The 27,105-nt window shown below is 35.8% G+C and overlaps 1 protein-coding gene across 1 annotated transcript in view; it reads right to left on the reverse strand.

Annotated features, from left to right (window-relative positions):
• Positions 1–22,811, reverse strand: part of LOC149820117 (uncharacterized) — a 46,921-nt gene extending 24,110 nt beyond the window's left edge. Inside the window, exons 1-3 of the mRNA XM_089983339.1 lie at positions 22,160–22,811; positions 14,982–15,106; positions 14,762–14,799 (exon numbers count right to left, since the gene is read on the reverse strand). Coding sequence (XP_089839465.1) covers positions 14,762–14,799; positions 14,982–15,106; positions 22,160–22,495 — 499 coding nt within the window. The 5' untranslated portion in view covers positions 22,496–22,811. The remainder of the gene's footprint in view (positions 1–14,761; positions 14,800–14,981; positions 15,107–22,159) is intronic.
• Positions 22,812–27,105: the final 4,294 nt, after the last annotated feature.

The raw sequence follows: 27,105 nt of genomic DNA on the forward strand, positions 1-27,105 counted from the left end.
TTCGTAGAGCCAATGAGGCTTGGTCCTTTATGAAGGGTATGTATACCCAAAAGGATCTTGCAAGAGCATATGTCTTGCAAGAAAAGATTAGAACCACCAAACAAGGTGATTCTAGCATTCAAGACTATTATAGTGCCCTAAACCCTCTATGGGATGAATTGGCTCTTTTAGAGCCAAAATGGGTTTCTATGGAAGATATTGATTTAAGACAAAAACAAATGAAACAAGAACGATTGTTTCAATTTCTTTTTGGGCTACGTCCCGAATTTGAGCAAGTGAGATCCTCACTTCTCCGTAGATCTATTTTTCTTCCTATTGAGTATGCTATTGCGAAATCACTAAAGAGGAGACAAGGCTTGGCATGAGTAAACATGTTGATGAAGTACTTGCCGTATCAAAACCGGGTAACAATGTAAGAACCTATAAACCTCCTCATTTTGGGAAACAAGGAAACTATAATGGAGGAAGAAAAATAATTGTTTGTCATCATTGCTATGAGCCGGGTCACATTAAACCCGCTTGCCCAAAGCTTAATGGAACTTTCAAGCCTAAGGTGGCCTCTCTTGAAGAATCTACCACCAAAGAAGATGAAGGCAAGAACAATGACCTCAAGGAAACTCTTGGGCAAATATCTATGGCTCTCCAACAAATTCTAAAAGTTTTTTCCTCCACATCGGGTGCGGCTATTGCTTCTACATCTTCACCCGGTACGTATTCTTGGATCCTTGACTTCGGATCCTCTTTTCATATGACCCCTCATGAAGATGCACTTATTGATATTTGCACCAATTCAAAGGATTCCTGTGTTTCTACAGCCGATGGAACCTTTTTAAAAAATTCAAGTATTGGTTCTTTTAAAGATTCTCAAATTTTTTGTGTTCCAAAAGTAAGAGTTGTTCCCAAACTAAATTTAAACCTTTTTTCGGTCTCCTAAATTTTCGACCATGGATGTGAAATATCTCTCATCTAATAGTTGCTTTGTGCAGGATCTCCGGTCCGGGAAGCGGATTGGGCAAGGCCATAGAAAGGGAGACCTCTATTATATGGACCATCTCGATCTCCCTACAAATTATTTTTGTTCTTATGTCCAAGAAAAAAGCATGGAAATTTGGCATAAAAGACTTGGTCATCCAAGTTATTCCAAAATGTATCTTTTCCCTTTTGGAAACAAATTTTGTAAGAAAAAAGAAATTAATTGCAAAGATTGCATTTTTGGTAAAATGAAGTCTATTCCATTTCCAACTAGAAATTTTCTTTCATCAAGACCTTTTGAATTGGTGTATTCGGATGTTTGGGGGCCTTCTCCGGTTATGTCTAAAGGGGGCTATTCATATTATGTTACTTTTATTGATGACTTTACTAGGTATGTTTGGATTTATTTTCTTAGTCATAAATTGGAAGTATTTACCTTCTTTAAAGATTTTCATAGAAAAATTCAAAATCAATTCCAAAGTAACATATCTGATTCCGGTGGTGAATATTTATCTCACGAATTTCAAAACTATTTAACCCAAAATGGCATTTGTCATCAAAGGTCATGTCCTAGGACTCCTCAACAAAATGGCCTAGCGGAAAAGAAACATAGGCACATTATAGAAACCGCTAGAACATTACTCGTTTCTAGAAATACTCCAAAGAAGTTTTGGGCCAAAGCCGTTCTAACCGCAACCTATCTAATCAATAGAATGCCCTCTTCTAAACTAAAAAATGCTTCTCCCTATGAAAAACTCTTTAAACTTTCACCCGATTTCAATCGTCTTCGTATTTTTTGTTACAAATGCTTTGTCCTATCACATAAAAGAGATAAGTTGTCTCCAAAAGCAATTGAATGTGTTTTTCTAGGGTATGGTGAAAATAAAAAAGGGTATAGATGTTATGATTTTAAGAATGATAAACTATGTGTTTCAAAAGATGTAACATTTCTAGAAGAAGAGAATGGTTTTGATAAAATCGAAGAAACAAATGAAATTGATTACATATTTTTATATGATCTTATTGATGACATACAAGAAGATTTTCTTGAAAACATAGAAGATACATGTGAGGCGTCCCATCTTGATATAATACCTTCAAATGATAATGATACAAATATGAATGTTTACTCAAGAAGAAATCAAGAAAACCCTATTAGTGCCCTCGAAAAATACTCTCAAATTTCTGAAGAACCACAAGTTAGACATTCTTCTAGAATATCAATACCACCAAATAGGTTTGTATCCTATGATTCCTTAACACCCAATTATCAGGCATGTTTAATAACCCTACACTCTTATTTTGAACCCACTCACTATAATCAAGCTAAATCCATTTCACATTGGGTTGAAGCAATGCAAGTTGAACTAAATGCATTACAAAAGGCTAATACTTGGGAATAGTTAATCTACCTCCACACAAAAAACCTATTGGGTGTCGCTGGGTCTTCAAGGTTAAAACTAAAAGCAATGGCTCTTTGGAACGATATAAAGCTAGATTAGTCGCTAAGGGATACTCCCAAGAATATGGCATTGATTATGAAGAAACATTCGCTCCCGTAGCTCGTATGACCAGTGTCAGGACCTTAATAGCTGTCGCATCAACCAAAAAATGGCCTATTTATCAACTTGATGTAAAAAATGCTTTTTTAAATGGAAGTTTAAGTGAAGAAGTTTACATGGATCCACCACCCGGAATTAATTAAGCAAGGCCAAACACTTCGTCTTTTAAAAGCATTATATGGCCTTAAACAAACTCCTAAGGCTTGGTATGATCGTTTCAGTGATATCATGATAAAGTTGGGATTTCATTCTTGTTATACTGACACTGCTCTTTTTGTTAAAAATGCAGGTACTAGTATCGTAATATTGTTACTTTATGTTGATGATATGATTATCACGGGGAATGATCAAAATAGTATTATTAATGTTAAAAATATGTTGAAAAATAATTTTGATATGTCTGATTTAGGTTTTCTTAGATATTTTCTTGGAATTGAAGTTGCTTACTCTTCTCGAGGATATATTTTGTCACAGATGAAGCTTGCTGCAGATATCTGTTCTAAGTCTGGGATTTCTGATGACAAAAAAGTAGAGACTCCCGAGGTTATTAATGTCAAATTACGTTTGGAGGATGGGGTTCTTCTGAAAGACCCCACACCCTACAGACAACTCATTGGGTCTCTCACCTATTTAACAATCACCAGACCGGATATCGCCCATGCGGTTCATTCTGTTAGCCAATTTCAGCATGCTCCTACAAGTGTGCATATGAGCGTTGTTCTCCGGATCATCCGTTACATTCGGAACACCATCAATAAAGGGCTATTTTTATCTTTTTCCTCTTCCTTGAATCTTCTTGCTTATATTGATGCAGATTGGGGAGGTAATCCTAATGATCGAGTCTCAACTACCGGTTTTTGTGTCTTTTTAGGGGACTCTTTGATTGCCTGGCGATGCAAGAAGCAGCAGAAAGTTTCACTATCATCTACTGAAACTGAGTATCGGGCTATGGCAACCACGACAATGGAGCTTGTATGGCTTCGTAGTTTGCTTAAAGACATGGGGGTTGATATTACTGAAGCTTCAAAATTATGTTGCGACAACAAAAGTGCCATCTATATTGCAAGCAATCATACCTTCCATGAGCGTACAAAACACATCGAAATGGATTGCCACTATGTTCGTGACGAATATTTACGAGGAACAATTGCTCTACCGTATGTCAGTTCAGAATATCAGTTGGCGGACTTCTTTACTAAAGCTCTTCTGGCTCCCCGCTTCATGTTTCTTCTTGGCAAACTTTCCGTCATTTCCCCGTAAAGTTTGAGGGGGGTGTTAAAATGTACTTCATATATATATATATATATATATATATATATATATATATATTACATCAATACCCAATAGGGGTATTTTTGTAATTTCACATAGTTTTAGAAAACAACTATTTTCGAGTTTTGCTCAAATGTATTTTTATTTTTTATAATTCTTTTTTGTATTTTTTAGAGACCAAAAGGGGCTCCAACCATAGAGTCGTTGGAGCCCCCAACGGTCACAAATGTAACCGTTGGGGGCTCCCAACGACTCCATGGGAGCCCCCTTTTGGGCTCTCATTTTGAGGCCTTTTGGCCTTCCTTTCTCTCCTCTCCCTCTTGTATAAATAGGGGTGAACCCCTTGTATATTTTCATTCTTGAGAGCTCTCTCTCTTTTCAATAAGAGGCTTTTTATATTGTTGCCTTCTTAAAGGCTTGTGCTTGTATTTGTCCCTTAGTGGACTTGTGATATTGTCTCTTTTATTCATTGTTGTAAGTGCTTATAAGCACTTTTTACATTTTCGCAATATCTTATTACACTTCATGCTCCCAACTTTCCTCAAAGTTTACTCTCTGTTAGTTGCCTTACAAAAGAACTAAATTGTAGAGTAATATTTGCTGACGGGGAAGAAGATTGGTGGAGGCTATGAAGAAAATGGAGTCTACTACCTACATTATCCAGTGGGTAATGTTTATGCTGCAGTGGAACACTCATCCAGTCCTGTTCAGTGGCATCGTCGTCTTGGTCATCCTTCATTGTCAAAGCTTCGTTATGTCTTTCCTCAAATTTCTTCTACTACATCATGTCAGTTGGGCAAGCATCATCGAAGTTCGTTCCCTTCGAGTCAGAGTCAGTCTAGTCATAAAGTTTTTGAGCTTCTTCATGCAGATGTATGGGGTCTTAGTAAGATTCCTACTAGAACTCAGTGTCGATATTATCTTGTTATTGTTGATGATTTCTCTAAGTTGTCATGGGTGTTTTTAATAAAATAACGATCTGAACTTTCAAGTATTATTAAATCCTTAATTCTTGAAATAAAAACTCAGTTTGAATTTGTTGTCAAGATTGTTCGCACTGATAATGCTCTTGAGTTTAAATCAAAAGTTTTGTTACAATTTTACCAAGATCATGGCATTCAACCCCAAACTACCTGTGCCTATTCATCTCAACAAAATGGGGGTGGCTGAGCGAAAACACTGGCACCTGCTTGATGTTGCCTGGACCCTTATAATTCAATCCAATGTTCCTGCGTTATATTGAGGTGATGTGATTACCACTGGTTGTTATCTGATCAACCGCATGCCTTCATCTTATGTGGGTGATCAAATTTCATTACATATCCTAAAACCTAATGCCCCACTCTTCTCTTTCTCACCAAAAATATTTGGATGTGTGTGTTTTGTACACAAACTTGGCCCTGACCTTGATAAATTAGTTGCTCAAGCTACAAAATGCATATTTATAGGTTATCCAAAAAATCAAAAGGGATATCGATGTTATGATCCTATTTCTCGCCGAGAGTATGTCAGTGCGAATGTATCTTTCTTGGAATCCACTTCATATTACTCTAGTACCGGTTCCCCGCTGCAGGTTGATCCAGCCGAGTCTTTTCTATTACCTATACATTCTTTTCCTTTGGAATTTGTGCCCTCATTACTGAATCAAACTTCATCATCTTCACGATTTAATAATCCTCCATTGGTATATGTGCGTAGAGCTCCACCTCCGCAAGTGCCTTCATCCTCTTCTTCTCCTGAGGTAAGTACTACTGGCAATAGTGATCTTCATGATGATGATAACAGGCCTATCGCTCTACGCAAGGGGACACGACAATGTACCTTATATCCCATATCTCATTTTGTCTCTGATGTCAGAATTGGAAATCAGATGAAAACTTTCATTTCAGCCTTATCTGTTGAAACTATTCCTCTGAACTATCAACAGGTAGAGCTAGATAACCGTTGGAAGCTGGCTATGCAAGAAGAAATGGATGCTTTAGTGTCTCAGCATACATGGGATCTAGTTGATTCCCAAGTGGATGCTGACATTGTTGGATGCAAATGGGTATATACAATAAAGTACAAATCGGATGGTTCTATTGAAAGGTACAAGGTCAGATTAGTAGCAAAAGGGTATACTCAGACTTATGGTATTGATTTCTTTGAAACCTTTTTCTCCTGTTGCACAGATGGGCACCATTCGTCTTGTTCTCTCAGTAGTTGTTCATCATGGTTGGAGCTTGTGTCAATTAGATGTGAAAAATGCATTTCTATATGGGGATCTATCTGAGACAGTTTACATGCAACAACCTCCAGGATTCGAGGTTGAGGGGGAGTGTCAAAAGGTGTGTAGATTAAGAAAGGCGATTTATGGCTTGAAACAAAGTCCGCGTGCATGGTTTCAAAAGTTGTTTGAAGTGATGTCACGCTTTGGCTTTAATATGTCAGCGGCAAATCATACACTATTTATTAAGAAAACTAACTCAGGCATAGTTGTTATGGTGGTATATGTGGATGACATCATTCTTACAGGAGATGATGTAAAAGATATTGAAGCCACAAAGGCTTATCTTCAAAAACACTTTGTTACAAAAGACCTTGGTTCACTTAGATATTTTCTGGGTATAGAAGTTGCCAAGAGTCGTGAAGGGATGGTTTTGTCTCAACGGAAGTATGTTCTTGACTTATTAAAGGAAACGGGAATGTTGGGAGCTAAACCAGCAAATATTCCCATGGACCATAAAGTTGAGTTGTTTGAAGAAGGGTCAAAACCGGTTGATAGCAAAAGTTATCGCTCACTAGTAGGGAAGCTACTTTATGTAATTGTGACCAGGCCGGATATTGCTTTAGCAGTAAACAAAGTTAGCCAATTTATGGACAAATCAATTGAGGTACACTGGAATGCAGCTATAATGATTCTCAGGTATTTAAAATCTTCTCCTGGAAAAGGGTTATTGTTCAAGAAAGGTGGAACTCTAGAGATAATGGCCTATTCTGATGCTGACTATGCAGGATTTGTAGTGGATAGAAAATCTACCACAGGATTCTGTGTTTCTAGGAGACAACTTGATTTCATGGAAAAGTAAGAAGCAAAATGTGGTTTCTAGGTCGAGTGCAGAATCAGAATATAGAGCTATGGCCCAAACAACTGTTGAATTGATGTGGGTTCGTACTGTTCTTCATGATCTTCAGGTGAAGGTTTCTTCTCCTATGACCATGATGTGTGATAACAAGGCTGCCACATATATAGCGAACAATCATGTCTTTCATGAGAGAATAAAGCACATTGAGGTTGATTGCCACTATGTAAGAGATATGGTTCAAGCTGGTCATATCACTACCAAATATCTAAAGTCGGAGGACCAAGTTGCAGATATGTTTAGAAAGCCTCTTGCTAGACCAAATTTCTTAAAATGTTGTGACAAGCTGAGCATGATAGATATCTATGCTCCAGCTTGAGGGGGAGTGTTGAGATTAAGAGGTTTTAAGTTTAAGTTTTCTTAAACTAGAGGTTATTTGATATTTAGTGTTTAATGAGGGACTTGTGTGTAATTTCTTTCTTTGGCCTCTCTCTATTTAACATAGAGATTAGCCCTAATCTAACTTAACGAGTTTTCTCATTTTTACTGTCGTCTCTCTCTCTCTCTCTCTCTCTCTCTCTCTATATATATATATATATATATATATATCTACTTTTGTGGTAGTTTTCAGAACTTCTACATAAAGCTTAGAAACAATGTGACTTCCATAGAAGAATTCACACCAAAGGAAGAGGAAGAAGGCAAAAGTGGAGGTGAACTAAAAAACACCTTGTCAACTAACCATGGCACTGCAACAAATACTTAAATTTTCATCTTCTACATCGGGTGTCGTCAATGCTTCCTCTTCTAATCCTGGTGAGTGCTCATGGATTCTTGATTCGGGAGCTTCTTTTCATATGACCCTACATGAGAATGCCTAGTCTGATACATGCACTAACCCAAATTTATCTTGTGTTTCTACCGCCGATAAAATATCTTTAAAAATTAAAAGTACTGAAAATTTAGATTCTAAAAACTCTAAAAAAATAAAAAATTAGAGTTGTTTCTAGGTTAAATTTAAATCTTTTCTCTATCTCTCAAATTTCCGATAATGGATGTGAAATCTCATTTTCATCTAAAGGTTATTTTGTGCAGGATTTCTAGTCCTGAAAATGGATTGTGCAAAGTCATAGGAGGAAAAATCTCTATTTCATAGATTTTTTATCTCTTCCTTTAAAATCTTTTTGTAATTATATCTAAGATAATGATATCGAAACTTGACATAAAACACTTGGACATCCATATTATTCTATGATGCATCTTTTTTCATTTAAGGAAAAAAATTGTAATGAAAAAGATGTATGCAAAGATTGTATAGTTAGCAGAATGAAATCTATTTTATTTTTCAAATAGAACTTTCATTTCTAAAAGACCCTTTAAATTAGTGCATTTAGATGTTTGGGGTCCTTCTCCAGTCATATTGAAAGGAGGTTATTCATATTATGTTACATTTATTGATAACTTTACTAGATATGTAGGTCTACTTTCTCAATTTAAAATCGAATGTATTTTCTTTCTTTAAAGAATTTTACATGATAGTCAAAAATCAATTTCAAAGCAACATTTCTATACTTAGGTCCGATTCGGGTGGAGAATATTTATCCAATGAATTTCAAAATTATTTAAAATAAAATAAAATTTGCCATCAAAGATCTTGTCCTACAACTCTTCAATAAATGGGCTAGCAAATAAAAAACATAAGCATATTATGGAAACTGTCAGAACCCTTCTCATTTCTAAAGAAATTCCAAAATCATTTTGGGCCGAAGTCGTTCTAACTTCAACTAATTTAATAAATTGTATGCCATCATCATCTTTACAAAATATTTCTCTGTGTGAAAATTTGTTTAAGATGACACCTGAATTCAAAAGATTACGAATTTTTTGTTTTAAATGTTTTGTACTCCTACACAAAAGAGATAAATTATCACCAAAGCCATTGAATGTGTTTTCATTAGATATGAAGAAAATCAAAAGGGATATACATGTTATGATTTCAAAAATAACAAAATTTATGTCTCTAAAGATGTGACTCTCTTAAAAAATGAAAATGGTTTTGATAAAGGCAATAGAAAAGAGGAAATAGACTATAGTTTTCTATTTGATCTCTCCAAGAAATGTTGATTCTAATTGTGATGAATCTTTGAATAATGAAGTTAGTGATGATCATCATAACTGTTAATGATGATCATCATAACGATGAAAGTGTAGAACCTTGTGATAATTCTACTAAAGATAGTGATATAGAAGATAATAAGACCTACTAAAGATATAAATGTTTATACCTAGCATAAGCAAAGAAATCCTCAAATCTCCCGAAGAAGAGACCTTAGATAGTAACTTAGAAATTGATCATAATTATCCTATAGAAAATCTAGCCATGCTTCCATTCCACCGAATAGGTTTTTGTCATATGACTCCTTATCCCCAAAATATAGAGTTTGCTTAATAACACTACATTTTTATCATGAACAATCTAATTATAACAAAGCTAAAAAAAATTCCCATTGGATTGAGGCTATGAAAGTAGAATTAGATGCCTTTAAGAAAGCCAATACATGAGAAATAGTTATTTTGCCTTTAGGAAAGAAAATCATATGTTGTAGATGAGTATTTAAGGTTAAAACCATTGTCACCGATATTGCCAATATTTTGAAAATATTGTGATATTATTGGCTATTTCAAGGTAGCCGATAATATCAAGAATATATCACGATACTTTCAAAATATCGCCAGAAACAAAATATCGTGATATATTTTGAAAAAAAAAAAACTTTCTTTATTTTAAGTTTGCATTTCCTATTTTTTATTTTAAAACCTTTAAAACATGTTTCTTTATATTTTTGAAAGAAAAATAATGAAAAACTTATTATTTTCTTAGCTTTTTGTTGTTATTTATATTTTTTCAATTTTTTAAAATCTCGAGATTTATCAACTTTTGAACATCTCTCCAAGAAATACCCTCGCCAAGAAATTACCTTTAACGATACAGGTGACTATGGTTAAAACCAAGAGTGATGGAACTCGAGAGAAATATAAGGCGAGATTAGTAGCCAAAGATTATCCCCAAGAATATGAAGTTGACTATGAAGAAACTTTTGCACATGTAACTAGGATGATTAGTGTTAGGACCCTCATAGCAGTTGTCTCTACTAAAAATAGCCTATATATCAATTTGATGTAAAAATATATTTCTTAATAAAGAATTAAATAAAGAAGTTTATATGGATCCTCCGCCATGATTTAATATTGAAAAAGGAAAAACTCTTAAACTTAGAAAGGCCTTGTATGGTTTTAAACAGACTCCCAAGGTCTGGTATGATAAATTCAGTAATGTTATGACTCATTTGGGTTTTCATTCATGTTATACTGATATTGCTCTTTTTGTCGAAAGTATAGGTACCAATATTTTTATTCTTTTATTATAAGTAGATAACATGATTATAACTAGGAGTGACAAACAAGGAGTTAGTTATGTTAAAAATGTTTTAAAAGAAAATTTTGATATGTTTGATTTGGATTTCTTAAGATATTTTTTAAGTATTGAAGTTTCTTACTCTCCCAAAGGATACATTCTTTTTCAAAGGAAGCTTGTTGCAAATATTTGTGTTAAATCTGGTATTTCATATGATAAAAAAGTGGACTCTTGAAGTGATGAATGTTAAATTAAGACTTGAAGATGGGACACTTCTTGAAAATCCTACACCTTATAAACAATTGATTGGGACACTCAGTCGACCTGATATAGCTCATGCAGTTCATTCTGCTAGTCAATTCAAGATTGTCAAATATCTTAAGAATATCATAACTAAAGGGTTTTTTTTATCATCATCGTCATCTTTAGATTTACTTGCTTATATTGATGCAGATTTGGGAGGAAATCTCAATGATAGAATCTCAACTACTGGTTTTTGTGTATTTGTAGTAGATTTGTTGATTACATGGAGATGCAAGAAGCAGTTGAAGGTCTCGTTGTCTCATTGTCATCTACTGAAGCTAAGTATAGAGCTATGGCACGACAACTATGGAGCTTGTATGGTTAAAAAATATTCTCAGAGATATTAGGGTTGTCATCTCCAAACCTTCAAAGATGTGTTGCGATAATAAAAGTGCAATTTACATTGCCAACAACCATATATTCCATGAGCGCACCAAACCAAAGTTATTGGAAGCTTCTTAGATAAGTGGGAATCTCGCTTCCCGAAAACTTGCTTCGAAAGCACGATACTCCTCGCTTTCGAAACTTGATGAGAATCTCGATTCTTCCACGCTTCTCCTATGTTTTCATACGCTTCATCTATTATTCTTGTATGTTCTCTCACTCTACTTTCCATGTTTTTTATGTGTTTTCTCTCACGCTTCTCACTCACTTCCATGTGCTTTCTCTAAATTGGCAGTCATCATTTTTAAATTTTATTAAAAATTTAATTCTTACACTAAAAATCATGAAATTTAACAATAATTACTTTTATTTTAGTTTTTATTTGCATTCCATTTCGATTCTCATTCAATTCTTATATTGCTTTTTTTAATTCATCACTTCCCACTTCCTATACATTTTAAAATGCATCGCTTCTCGCTTTCGCTTCTCATATCGTTTCCCACCGCTTCCTAGTTTGGTAACCTTGCACCAAACATATTGATATAGACTCTCAATATGTTTGTGATGAATTCTTAAGAGGAACTATTAAGTTGTCATATGTCACATCAGGATTTCAGCTTGCATATTTTTTTACCAAGGCTCTTGTTGCTCCTCGTTTTTTGTTTCTTCTCAACAAACTTTCGATACTCACACCGTAAGTTTGAGGGGGTATTAAAATAGCATACATATAGTATTTGTTTTGATAGTTAGGAACAGGTTTTTTACTTTCTTATTTTTAATCTTTTTGTCTTTATTAATAGAGCATCAGCTCTATGGTCATTTGACCATAGAGTCGTTGGGGGCTCCTCAACGGTCATAAATATAACCATTGGGAGCTTCCAACGATGACTCTATTAGGAGCTCCCCAATGGCTTCTATCTTATATGTGTGTGTATATATAAGGGTGTTTGTTCCCCTTCATTCTTTAATGCTTTTGCTTAAGCATTTGATCAATAAAGTTATATATATTTTTTATTCTGTTATAGCCGTTGTTGGCTTTTGTATTGTCCCATAGTGGACTTGTGTATGTGCACCTTGTGTTTATGATAGAGGCTCTTGTTTTTGTATTTCCGCATACTTCGTTATAGTTGCTTGTGTATGGAGGTTGAAGAATCAACATTTCAATGTTCTGGTTATGCACTTTCTTCGAGATATTGCTTAATTTGGTGAGGTAAGTGATTTATATCAAGGTTGTATATATCGTATTGTAACCCATATTGGTCGGGCCCATAGTTACACAGTATCGTAAACGTATCGTAAATTTTAATAAAAAAAATCAAAAACTCAAGAAAAATCAGAAAAAAATAACAAAAATTCTAAAAAAAAATCATAACACATGAAACAATGATGAATTTCACAAAATACAACCATAAAATCACATATGAAGCATTTATGTCTTGGTATGAATGGCATGCATAAGACATTGAACCTTAAATAATCAAGATAATATGCTATAAATAGCAATCTCACAAGAAAATGCAAACTTTGAAATAATATGCATATTAAATAACGAATCTAAGCTAATAAGTTACAAGATTCATAATAATGCGTGTTTACATAAACAAAAAAAAAACATTGTTTTTTTAATGCTTAAAAATTTTATATAACTAATTTTTTTAAAATTTCAAACAAAAATGAATTAGATAACGCCAATCAATGAGTATCATCAACATCTTTGAAAAAAAAAATCTCTAAATCACTCTTAAGCTATGTCACACAGACTCGACCAGGGGTCGACGCACCCGCGTTGACACGCCCCGACACAGGTGCAGACACGGGTGTGGCTTCGGACACGGGGCAGACTCGGTCAACAGGTGTCGAACTCGATCAACGCACCTAGGTCGAGTCCGTCCACTTTATAGAATCGGTCAAATTTGACCAAGTCTATATTCGTCCAATTTGAAAAGTAATTTAGACTCGGGTCGGGTCTGAATCTGGACCCGACCCGGATCCAAAATAGTCTTAAGGGTCGGGGCCCAACCCTTAAGAGGCGCAGGGGGAGGGGAATACCCCCCGAATTCGATTTAGACTTTTAGGGTTCTCTCATCCAAGCTCCGACAGGCCACCGGCGACCCTCTACCACCGCCCCTCGAGCCTCCCTTTTCCCTCTCGTTTCCCGGCCACCCAACGCCTGCAGCCCCCCTCCCGCTCGTCGTATTCCGGCAGCCAATGCCAACACCCCCCGTGAGCCTTCCAACGCCGACGACTCCTTTTCCGGCCACCTCTCAGGTAATATCTCTTTCTCCATCTCGTTGTCTTCTTCTTCTTCCTGTTTGCGCAGAGGAGGGGCCGAGCCCCTCCCTACCATCCTGTTTTTGCATGGGAGGGGCTGAGCCCCTCCCTGCTGCCTTGTTTCCATAGGAGAGGGGCCGAGCCCCTCCCTACCTCCTCGTTCCTTCTGTACGCAAGGGAGGGGCCGAGACCTCTCCTCTACGTCGCTTCCCCCTCCCCTCTTTGCCCTCTCCTTCATTGCCGGCAGGCAGAGCCCCTCATGGGAGATGGCTTCGTTTGAAAGAGAAGGCAGGATTTTGACTTATCTTGAAAACACCCCGATTTTATTGGGGTATTTTCAGTAGTAGGTGCAGAGAAAAATGTCATGTTTTGAAAATATCATTTGTTCGTTAAATATTGCAGTTTTTTGTGCCAGTGTAATTGGGTCCGGTATATCGGACCCGACCTTCTGATCCTTTGTAAAACACATCTTCAGAATCAGGATGTTAATGAAATAAAAAATAGTTAAAATTGATGTGCATGCTTATATATTTTATATTTAAAAAAATAGTTAATTATATATATATATATAAATTTATATATATATATAGCTGAGTCCCCATGTCCAAAATTTTTGAAATTGCACCGCACCCGTGTTGCACCCGCACCCATGTGACATAGCTCTTAAGCTCTTTAGGGATGAATATGAACTAGCCACAAGGGGCCTCATATGTTTTCAAAAAAAAATTTAATAAGTGCATTTAAACTGCATTTATAATGTATCTTAAGATACGCCCCGTATCATAGTGTATTGTAAGATACAGTGGTGTATCGTAAGATACAAGGGTGTATTGTAAGATACACACCCGTATCGAGATACGGATGTGTATCATATCAAAACACCCCACAGTAACAATACGTATCGTATTGTACCGTATCGTACAATACGATACGATACGGACAACCTTGGTTTATATTGTCCTTCGGGCAAGGAGTAGAGATCATAGATGGGCCAACATTTAGAGATGGTGGAGATCGTCCTCGTGGTGGCTTCCCTAGCAGGAGAAAAAAAAGAACAATGAGGATAAGGAGGACCTGCTATTCATCATAGAATGTCATAAGGAACTCAATTTAGTGCCTATGACAATTGAGAGGAATTGAATCTCAGTCAGATAGACTCAAAGAGAATAGGTCATTTATTGGCACCTGGGAATGTAGAACTTGCTTTAAGTTGGCCCAGGGTTCCTTTCACTCTCTCAAGGATTGCATAAAACCTTTCATTGGTGTAATTATTGAAATAAAGAACATAAAATTGTACAAAATAAAGGTTTACAACCTACATGATTATTGTATGGAGGGTTATCTTGCCTGCAACGTATATAAAAAGAAACAAAAAGGAAGTTTGCATATGCAAATTAGAAGGAAATATTCTCTAATGCAATGTAATGTTGCATAAGCAGTGTTCCATAGCATCAGAATTTTTTATTGAACTTGCACAAATGTAATTCCAAGTTGGAACAAAGATCATAAATTCAAAATACCTTCAGCAATATCATGCACAATTGCGATCTTTATGCACCTGCTTGAAGAAAATGATGAGGTAGAATAAATCCACTTAGTAGTGAGATAAATGTCTACAGAAACACACCAAATAAAACAATACTGGCAACACACAAAAACCTAAGAAGTTTATATATATATATATAAACTTAGCATACAATAAAAAATATTACATTTCAACGAGCTGAGTCTACCAGCTACCTTTCCCTATTAACACCAGGAATATCAGTAGCAATCAAGGCCATAATTGCCATGAGGTACATGTGATCAGCAATGGATTCCGGACTTCTTATTCCATGGTTAATCCATCCCTTCCTTTTAGTTGTCTGAAAAAAAATAAAAATCAGAAGACAATAGAATGTCTGCTGCCCAATTTCATATACTTCAACCAAAAGCAATGGACACTAATATTAAGAGAAAATACAAACTAAACTTTGAGTGGGAATAATTTGCAGAGAAGAGCAGAAGATGAGAATATGTAACATACATTTGAATAAATTATTTCACAGTAAAAATGTTCTTTATTTTTTAATAGCCTGTTATGACACTACTCTTTTAGGCTGTGTGTCTCAGGAATTCTCTGAGGATCAAGATATAATTTTATTCGCATTAATTTCTCTTCTTATCATGTTTTAATCCTCTTAATATAACAGTCTTAGATTTGCTCCATACAGTTTCATTTTTGCATCATCTGGTCGTAGGGCAAGGATTTGTGTCTAGGAACTCAGTCAGCTAGGAGAAAGACTCCACCAGATTGAAATCCTGCAGCTTGCTGAAATAAGACAAATAGACAATAGTGGAATGAATCTGCATGACTCCTACAAGGTAAATTCTGCACAACAATATTTTTTCAAAGAGGAGACCAACCAAATCGTGGTCAAACTAAAATATAGGAGACCATGGCACTGGAGATATTTTAAACCCTCAACTACTGAAAGTTAGAGATATGAGATTTAATTGGTAGTCTTGAGGCAGATAGTGTGCTTAAGAGGATCGACAGAAGTACCTTATTGCTTGGGGTTTCTTAGACAGTTGTAGATTTAAGTAGTAAGCAGCAGTAAAACTTCAGTAATCAAATTCCTTAGACTCCAGGACGGACAATGCAGCCCACTTTTCACAAAGAACGTAAGGACGAGGACTACTATGGATCAATTTCCAAACTTCACCTGATGATTATGTTTTTTCCAACAGCATCCATAAAGATCTTGCATTTCTTAATAAATTTTCAAGAATGTTTTAGGGTGGTCCTCCCTTTCTCTCTAGGGCCAATTTTGCTCTCTTGCAGGATTTGTATCAAAGTGGCTGATAATTTGATAAGATAATATTCCTGCCCTTTACTGCTCCATTTTGTTAAGTTCCTAAATCTTTTTCCTAGCAAAGGGCCTACAATCTGCTCAAGCTAGGCTCCTATTTGGATCAAAACTTCAAAAATTGACATGGTAATTTTCAATCTTTATAAAAGGAAAGAGTCAAAAGTCTAGCAAGGTGTTTGAGTACCTAGCACTTTGTGGTACGGCCAGTTGTCAAATTAAGCATAGCATCTTTAGCACAGCAGAATAAGACTATTCCAATTGTCGTACTGCCAAATTGGTCTTCCTAAAAAGAAACAAGTTACACTTATCTAGTTCCATTTATGGAGGAAAAAAAACTCAGGGTATGTTTGGTTCGATCACATGAGATTCACTTCCTCATACACTTTAGAAAGTCAATCTCATTTGTTTTTTTTGCAAAAGCATCCAAACGTAAAAGGTACCCTCATGAGAAAGTGAAACTCATTTGCCTTTGCAAACGAGTCATTTTAGAAAGTGAATCTCATGTGTGAGAACTCGAATATCATGAGACCTCATGAGATTCGAGTTCTCATGAGATTTAGAAAGTGAAACTCATTTGCACAGCACCCAACAAGCAACCAAACGTACCCTTAGTTCCAAAATAATTCCACATCCAAATTGTTCAGCAGCTCTGTATCAGTATCAAAGGCATTCTCATCAAAGATGGTACCTGATGATTCATATTTTAATTCCAGTTTTGTCAAAAAACCAGCAAATTTAGTTCATATGTTATCCCTCTACCTCCAACAAGATATCTTTTAATAAAATCTAATTTACATCTTAGAATGCATAAAATCAACATTTTTTAAGGCAAAAGAAAGAGATCTACTCACCAATGTTCATATTCAGAAACCTTCCAATTCAACAGTTTCCACCAGTCGAACTCATATCTATCAAAATTTAATTAAGAAAGTTCTAATAAAGGACTAAACCAAATGCCATAAGACATCCTTCAATATCGATCCTTTATCATATTAAGATCAACCCAGTTTCCACATATATCAAGAGTGAACTAGGGTACATGGATGGGAAAACAGTTATGGACTGATTTAATAAGGACCAGCCTACCTGCCCTCGATAAAAAAAAAAACTTTCCACGAAGAGTGTCTAGATGGAATTTTGTCCAACATCAGAGACCACATATCAGTGGTTGCTATGGAATAAGGGTTGATGTAACACCCCGATCCGGGACCTCTCGAGTCCGGGTTTGTAGGTATTACTTCCCAAAGGGAAGAGTCTAAAGTGAGCACAGTGGAACCATGGCATAAATTTTTTTTCAAATAAAACATTATAATAACATAATAAAAACCTTCACAGGCTACATCATTCGTACATATCAAGAGTTCAATAAAATAAAGCATAAAAGGAAAGCCCCATCTTCATCAAGCCGCCTATGAACACTTGTTGAAATTGTGGCTATGTCGATCGGTCTCTAGTCGATCTCCTGAAACCTATAGTTGTAATTATTAAGGCGGTGAGTCTACAACTCAGTAAGAAATATTTATAAGCAACTTAAACTTTGACTTACAACTATAGTGGTTTTTAAGCCCCTAATCTTAGTTTAGTTTTTCATGACACAACACAAATGTTTGTCTCTTTTAACCCCCATTAATTTTCTCAAAACTCATAAGTTAACACTTACTCAACGTTAACTATCGCTCTAGATTGGCTATACCGAAAATAGCCAAATATGGGCATAGCAACCCGTGTAGAATACCCAAATCCGACTGAGATCACTAGACACTGCAGTGAAAGATGACCCACTGGTAGCTAGTCGGAGAGTCAGACTGAAGAGCTATACTTGCCCCTAAAGTTCGTGGCTCATGCTACATCTTAGTCTGCCTAGAGTCCCAAATTATTGTGTCAAACATAATCCCTGGGATACATTATGCAACTCTTGCTTTTCCCACATGAACTCCCTCAAGTTCATTTTCTCTGTATCTCAAATAAGTTTCTCAGGGTATTCCTAGGGTTTTGATATTCACAAAAATTTAAGCATGCAGAAGATGTAGTGTCTCTGCATCAATAAATCGTGGGTGGCCTACGCTTATGGCGGCTCTCACTCTGATAACCATCAGGTAGCCATTTTCATCTATCATCTCTTCAAGAATTTATGGGGTTAAATCTAGCATGCTAAGATAACTCAATTTGCAATAAACATAACTAAAGGGACTCAAAGAAATCATTCAAATACTCAATTATGTTCACATGCATGTATTTTTATATTCTCAAGAAGCATAGAATATGGATTTTTGTCTAAAATTACACAATTTTCTCATATGCATAGAAAACTCAAGGATACATGAAACCATTCACGGCATTGTAGCTAACTCAATTGCATTTATTTCGCCTCTCAAACATGCATAAAAATCATTTCAAGCAACTACATTATATGTAAAGTAACAACTACATTCTCAAGCATATATAATTTCATGCAAACTATCTCATACACGTAAACAAACACATTGTTTATTATTAACTAAAAAATTCTCATAATATCCCTTACCTAAATACAAGTGTTGAACTCTAACCTGTAGTCGAGTATGTTGTAGTAGTAATAGGATTTGTTCAATACATAAAGACTCAATTACTAAACAGACATCGCTTATATTTTATAAAATTACCAAACTACCCATCTCGATGGTGGTCTATCAAACCTCATTTTTGTGTTGTGTGTTTGGTCATGAAAAAGGATAGACAAATTTCCTTATGCATCTTGATTCCCACGAACTAAACCTCACCCAATTATGAGTCTGAGGTGAGGAGTTATGACCAAATTACGAAGCGCATGCTATAAAGGCATTTTGGTCTTTTTACTAAGTTGTGAGTCTGACCTGACCCAGTCCAAGTCAGAATTGAGCTCGGTTTGTGTTCAGTCTAGACCTGGCTGACTAGGACCAAGTTTGGTTGTTCCAACAGCTCACTCATCTTTATATATACTTATACACATGTATTAGAATAGGGTTGAACCCGAACCAAGTGGGTCCAACCCATTTCTCTCATTCTCTTTCTCACTTCTTTCTGGGTTCACTGAACCTAACATAGACCTAGCTTGGTCTAAGTTCAATCCAAACTGAACCTGAAAGGGTTTTGTTTCTGTTTCTCTCTCTAGTTAAGCAAACTGGATCCAGATCCAGTTTGGTACAAACTAGACCAGACCCAGTTCAGATTGTTTTGGGTCTAAACTGGATCTGAGACCTTTATTAGAACATCAAAAACTGAACCCAAACCCAGTTTGGTCTAAGTTCGGTTTATGATAGGAAATCGCGACAATCACTTTTTTTTTCTAACTCGGTCTGGGTCGTACCCAAACCGGGTCAGTTTGATCTCTACCCAACCCAACTCGGTCTGTGTTCGCACCTAGACCGACTTGGTCTAGTTCAAACCAAGGTTTTAAAACCCGTGACTCGGAACTCGACTCATTCTTTGTTGACTCGTGACTCGGCGGGTCAACTCGGTGACTCGGACCGGGTTTTGTTAACTTTTGATTTTAAAAGAAAAACAATATATAAATTGTCAGTCCATGGGAAAGATGTATTATTCAGTGCAAGAGTGATTCATCACGCCAACACCTTCATAGCCCTTGGGAACTACATGATCCCAATGGCACTGGTATCCTATGTGATTATGGATTGCAGTCACTTGGATCATGCAATATACAGAGAATGGCAATATACAGAGAATGGCAGGTCGAGTTAAGAGATTCATTATTTTGGACAAACAAAAAACACATAATGGATTTGGACAGATTTTTTGCACCATGCATCACCTTGAAAGAATTCAAACAGCTATTAGTAGCTCGAAAGAAGATAGAATAAAATTTTCAATGCCTAAGATTAGAGGTTAGGAAAAGTGAAATTGCTGCAGGCCTTAGATTCATGATGCTCAGCTCTTAAATAAAAAAGATTCCAATTAGACAAAGGGCAGAAACAGAGACAGATGATGTTGGTAAAATGGCCCAGAAGCTGCACCAAATGCTACAGACTGGGGAAAAGTATCATTGTATAAGATAAACTATCATTTACAAGAACATAAAGTGGAAAACTAGAAGTTGCCTTGGACCTCTAGTGGTCCACGAAAGGGTGGTGATGGGGCAATGTTAGTTATAGAGGCAGAGTTTTTATGAAGTTGTATCATCATGTATGTAAAGTAATATGTGATATTCAGATAAGGAATCCTTAGGTCCTAACTCTCCAATCTCCATGTGTCTTGAAAGAAATCCCTGCTTTTAGATGCATAGAATTCTTTGTTAATTGGGTTTATAGACTAGAATGCTTTGTTGTTTGATTTATATACTATAACAATTATTTATTCAAAAAGATCTTTCCTGACAGTCCATGGGAAAGATGTATTATTATGTACAAAAGTGAATATGTGTGTGTGAAATACCCAAAAAATCAAATTTCAAACATCCCAGAACTCGCCCGAGTCAGGCCGAGTCTGGCCGAGTCAGCAGCCGAGTTTTCGCAGCCCGAGTTAAGCTTGCCGGATTGACTCGCTGGAGGGCCGAACCGAGCCGAGTCAGCCGAATCACTGAGTTGACTTGGCGAGTTTTAAAACACTGGTTCAAACCCAAACTGAGTCAGTTTGTGGCTTTTATAACATTTGAGACAGAGGAATTATCATGTCTTGCCGCTCACTCCCTCACCCACTATTGGGGACGCCGACAGGGACAGAGGGTGTCACCCTCTATCTCACCCCTCTTTCCTACGGTGTGTGACACAGACGGTTGAGACAGAGGGCGCCAACCTTTGTCCCGCCTCCTCCCCTTCCTCGTTTGTGAGGTGTCGGCATCTACTTTGGGTGCTGGCTAAGATAGAGTCTCTCTCTCTCTCTCTCTCTCTCTCTCTCTCTCTCTCTCTCTCTCTCTCTCTCTCTGGCGATGTTGGCCACCACCATCGTTGCCGTCTTGCCCCCCACTCTCCCATGTTCGACAGTAGCCGGCAACCACCATTGTTGCCGATGTTGTTCTCTCTTTTTCATAAAACAAACAAGAAAGAGGGAGTGGTTACCTGTCGGTCGGTTTTCCCTAGATCGGATATCGCTCTGATCTGCCTCACGATGTCCTTCAAGCTCTCTCTCTCTCTTTCCCCCTCTCACTTCTCCCTCTTGTGAAATAGAGGAAATGAGAGAGAGGTCATGGGTTTATATAGAACCCATGACTTCCCTCGTTTAAGGTGAGGTCTCCCCGACTCTCCCTACTTCTACATACCTAGGGAGAGGGAGAGACTCCCATTACTCACCTTAAATGTGGGACCTCTTCACTCTCCGACTTCCTACTTAAGTGGGGGAGAGGGAGAGTCTCCCACTAATAGTACAGTTGACGATAATGATGACGTGACAACGACAATGATCAGGATAACTTGGTCAACAATATGACAATCATTAGTATTATAGTAGATTTACATAATTTAGTCAATGCCAGGTACCACTTCATTCAGCAAATTCTAAACCCCCACAAACCAAGATTTAGCATGTAGCATTAAACCTAGTTACTATTATGCCAATAAATAAGAAAAGCAAAATAACTAGAAGAAAAAATCACAATATCTGTCGTTGGGCATTCCTGGTCCTCGTTTGCATTTAAGTGGGTTGGTATGGTATAAAAAGTAACGGGAAAGAGTATATTACAAAATCTCCAATTCGTGCATTTCTAATGATCGGCGTATTCCACGTGCTGGATCCTGTGCTATTCTATTTCTTCCAAAAGTGCTGCTCCAGGTTTTTCTTCCACAGATGGATCATATACTACTATCAGTCGCAAATATGGATGTCAATAGTGGTATCGTCGGATCGTAGATCTTGTCTTGGGCAACCAAAAATATCTAAGCGAGATAATTCATCGGAAAAAAAAAGAGCGAACCAGCAAAGGGTGAAACATCTCCCACTATTGTCACTATTCGCACGGAATCGACGCATGATCAATTAGGAAAAGAGGTGTACATTGCGCAAATGAAGAAAAGAACCATTTTTTTCACGCATAACAAGTTATGTTCATCAAATTAAAGAGAAAGAAAGAAATGGGATCTTATTTATCAACGGAGCAACCTTAAGACGGTGGCACAATGTAAGGAAATCTATTGCAGACGACGCCGACGACCTTTCAGCTCCATTATCGCATGAAGCTGTCCGGAATCCTCGATGAGATGCCGGCGAAGAGGACGAGTCCGCGGCGCTAGCAGAAGCAGAGATCCGCGAGGAGGTGGTGGTGGTGGTGAGATTCAGCAACAAGGGTGTGGGTGACGAGCTTCCTTTGTGCATGAAGAGCTTCAGGGAATTGGGTGAAACCAAAGACGAAGATTGGGCCGGGAATAAAGAAGAAGGAGAAGAAGAAGGGAAAGGGTGGAAGAGGGAAGAAGAGGAGAGAGCAGAATTCAAACCCATTGCTCCTTGGTGGGTCTCGCCCTCTTCTTTGGTTGTTGGGTTCTCTTTAGAACAACGAAACGAGGTTGGTGCGAGTCTCTCTCCCTCTCCCCCCTTTCTGACGTCGCTAAAAATTGTTAAAAATGTGCGGGGCTTTGCGCAGAAACTGCAGCAACTGTCAACAACATGAGGCGCAGATGAATCAGAGCACCGCAAAATCGTACACCATTCATTCGGAGAAACTTTTGCTGTTGTCTGACATCAGTTTGAGACGTCACGACTTCGAAATCCACGGGTGCTCGTCCTTTGCTAAGACGCTGAAGCTTAAGGGCGCCCTTTGTTACACCCTAACGCCCCCCACAATAAGACAAGAGATCTAGCGCAGTGGGATGGGACCTAGGCCTCTAAGCAGATGGTCTAGTTTCAAATCTCATGGGCATCACTCTTTGCGCAAGTTGAAGCGTGACAACTCCTTGGAGGCAAGGGCAAACTCACAAAGTTCTACGCTGCCAATACAGCGACCATAAGTATGCTAGGTATAGTTAGCACAGTTAGGTGTCTGATCTTAGGTGTGGTTTCTAAGTATGAATACTCTCAATTTGATTTAAGTAGGTAAAATTATAAAATTTGAAAGGATATGAAAGTTCACAAAAAAAAAAATAGACAATGTGGAAGTCCGTATAAAATATAGGCAAACAATAATAAATATTCATGAGAATGAAAAAGTCTACATAAAATATAGGCGAACAATAATCAATATTTACGATGATATGAAAGTCTTCAAAAAGCATTTGTGAACAGTTAACCAATACGTTTATGAATTTCTCCTAAATATGTGTTATTCCTCCTACAAGGAGGTATATTTGTTGTGAAAGTCTCATTCCTTGCAACTCTTTATGAGAGAAAAATCACATATTTAGGATAAATTTGCAAATGTATTGGTCAACTGGCTTTTTGTGAATTTTTACTTTGTCATAAGTATTGGTCATTGCTCGCCTATATTTTATGTAGACATCCTCATTCTTGCAAATATTTGTTATTGTTCACCTATATTTTATGTGGACTTCTACATCATCGCAAATATTGGTCATTTTAACCTATTATTTTGTGAACTTCTGCATCCATGTAAATATAAAGTTTTACCTGCTCGAATCAAATTGATAGCATTTATACAAATTGTTTGCTTACAATTATAATTTATGATTAAAATATACAAATATAAAAATCACTTGTTACATTCAAATTCACAATATTTACACAATTCACATGTTTACAATTACAATATACATATAAAATCTACAATTATAATTTCATAAAAAGCTTCAACATTTACACAATTCACTTGTTACATTCAAATTAAGAGTACTTACAATTCATATGTTTACAATTAAAATTTACAGTACTTACAATTCAAATGCTTTATGGTTTTACAATGAATCATTGTTATGATTTACAATTCAAATCTAAAATTACATACATAATTCAATTGAAAACAATTCAATGATTTAATGATTTACAATTACATTGATTTATAGTGAACTTAGTCAGATATTTATGAGGTTACGAGGTTCACACTTTTTTTTTGCGAATTTAGTAGTATATATGTGAACTTAGTCAGATATTTTCAAAGTTTTGAGGTTAGTCAAATTTTGGGTTGATTTTGGGTTTAACAGGATGTTCACAAATATTATTATGTGAACTTTATGATGTCCGCAAAAAAAATGTATGGATCTCCTTTTAAGTGGGATTTTTTTTTACACAAAAATTTGGGGTTAGGCAGAGCTCTACCAGTTATACAATGATACCATTGGGATTCAAACTCTCACTTAAAAGGAGATCTGTACATTTCTTTTTTTGGACATCACAAAGTTCGCATAATAATATTTGTGAACATCCTGTTAAACCCAAAATTTGAGCAACCTCAAAACTTTGAAAATATCTAACTAAGTTCACATATATACTACTAAATTCGCAAAAAAAAAAGTGTAAACCTCGTAACCTCGCAAATATCTAACTAAGTTCACTATAAAACAATGTAATTGTAAATCATTAAATCATTGAATTGTTTTCAATTGAATTATGTATGCAATTTTAGATTTGAATTGTAAATCATAACAATGATTCATTGTAAAACCACAAAGCATTTGAATTATAAGTACTGTAAATTTTAATTATAAACATGTAAATTGTAAGTACTCTAAATTTGAATGTAACAAGTGAATTGTGTAAATGTTGAAGCTTTTTATGAAATTGTAATTGTAGATTTATGTGTATATTGTAATTGTAAACATGTGAATTGTGTAAATGTTGTAAATTTGAATGTAACAAGTGATTTTTATATTTGTATATTTTAATCATAAATTATAATTATAAGCAGATGAATTGTGTAAATGCTATCAATTTGATTTGAGCAGGTAAAACTTTATATTTACAAGGATGCAAAAGTTCAAAAAAATAATAGGTTAAAATGGCCAATATTTGTGATGATGTAGAAGTTTGTATAAAATATAGGTGAACAATAACAAATATTTGCAAGAATGAGGAAGTCTACATAAAATATAGGCGAACAATGACCAATACTTATGACAAAGTGAAAGTCCACAAAAAGCCAGTTGCCCAATACATTTGCAAATTCATCCTAAGTATGTGATTTTTCTCTCATAAAGAGTTGCAAGGAATGAGTCTTTCACAACAAATATACAACTCTTTTTAGAAGGAATACCACATATTTAGGAGGAATTCACAAATGTATTGGTCAATTGTTCACATATGCATAGACTTTCATATCATCGTAAATATTGATTATTGTTCACCTATATTTTATGTAGACTTTTTCATCCTCATAAATATTTGTTATTGGTTGCCTATATTTTATGTAGACTTCCACATCATCACAAATATTGGTAATTTTTTGCCTATCTTTTTTTGCAGACTTTCGTATCCTCTCAAATTTATAGTTTTACCTACTTAAATCAAATTGATAGTATTTACACAATTTGCATATTTACAGTTACACAATTCACTTGTTTATAATATTTACACAATTCACTTGTTTATAATTACACAATTCAAATTGACATCATTTACACAACTCACATATGGAATGAAGTTAAACATAAAAAATTTGCAGAACCTCGTTAATTGTTTAAAAAACATCGTTCACTTATAAAACATAATTTATAGATCAAAGAATATTTAAAAAATATCCAAAATCTAAACTCATAATTTACATCCTTAAAGTTTGATAATTTATACAAATTTATATTGACTATTCAAACTAAACTCCTCATAATTGTCTACAGCTCAGCTATCGAGGCCTTGCCAGCTGACACCTCATTGACTGATGTCTCATCAACCTCCATCTTTTCATTAGCCTTCGTACAATTTGTGTTCTGATATAGTTTATTTTTATTCTTTGTTTCCCCATTAGCCTTCTTTATGCCACCTTGCAAAGCCTCCTTCTTCACGTGTTCATAGAATTTAACCATACATCTCTTATACTCTAGGGTTATTAGTAAACAACTAACTATAATGTACATCTCAAAGAACTAAACAAAATGTGATATACAAACAAGTAGTTGCATGAAGTTCAATTCTCAATTTCTGCCCAAGTACTGCGTACAGTAGAATTAATATACCACAATCATACATATAACAATCATATACTGAGTCGAGAGCATGTACATGTATGAATTGAGTTAACAAATATATGCAAAGTAATTACTCATTTTGTTGTTGAGGAATACCCTCTATGGTCTCAGTTGTCCAATCATTGTAATAGTCGTAGCCAAACTATGCCATAAAAATGAACCTAAAAAAATAAATTAATAAATATATGCAAAAAAAAAATGAGTCAACAAATATATATAAAAAGTGAGTACATTATTAAATAAGTAATGTTATCATACTATTTGTATGACATTTTCATCTATACAATCTGTGGACCCCATAAAATTGTAACACTTTTAAGATTGTTGTGCATGTGAATTTAAGTTTTATAAGTGCAAAATTGTTCAACAAATACCTTATTAGCTTCAAAGAATTTATACAACTCTTACTTTCCAAACACCCAATTGCCCCATCTCGCTGCCCTTTAGTTGCGATCATTTGTTGTGAACAGAAAATGTTTGCTAGTTAGTTTCTATTAATCGGTAGAAAAATAACATAAACCTCACTTTTCATACTCACAAAGTAATACAGGGTAAGGTAAAGGGTCATTGGCAGTTTCGTTCATCTTTCCATGTCTTCGTTGTGGCCTGCTTGAAGTCTTTCTATGAATCTTACAAGATGATACATAATCAAAATATGTGATACATTCATATTAGATTCAAATGAGTATATACAAATGTAACAAAAGAAAAACTATACAAATGAGCAAACCTAATGCTTACGTCTCTTGCCAACAAAGTTTCTTTGCTAAATTCATACTCTTTTGACTCTTTTGTGTTCTATTGCACAACTCCTTCCTCATTAATTTGTTCTCATTGTCAATTGAAATTGTATATAAACACAAACATGTATAGTAAAACAATATACATATATGACTCAGGACATTAATTATACCTCAAAAACCATAATTGGTTTCTTCCTTGGTGGTGGGGATGGAAGTTTGGTTCCCTTTTTGCCACGTT

This window comes from Nuphar pumila, chromosome 12, assembly GCF_984573655.1.
Source record: "Nuphar pumila chromosome 12, dmNupPumi1.hap1.1, whole genome shotgun sequence".
Lineage (NCBI taxonomy): Eukaryota > Viridiplantae > Streptophyta > Magnoliopsida > Nymphaeales > Nymphaeaceae > Nuphar > Nuphar pumila.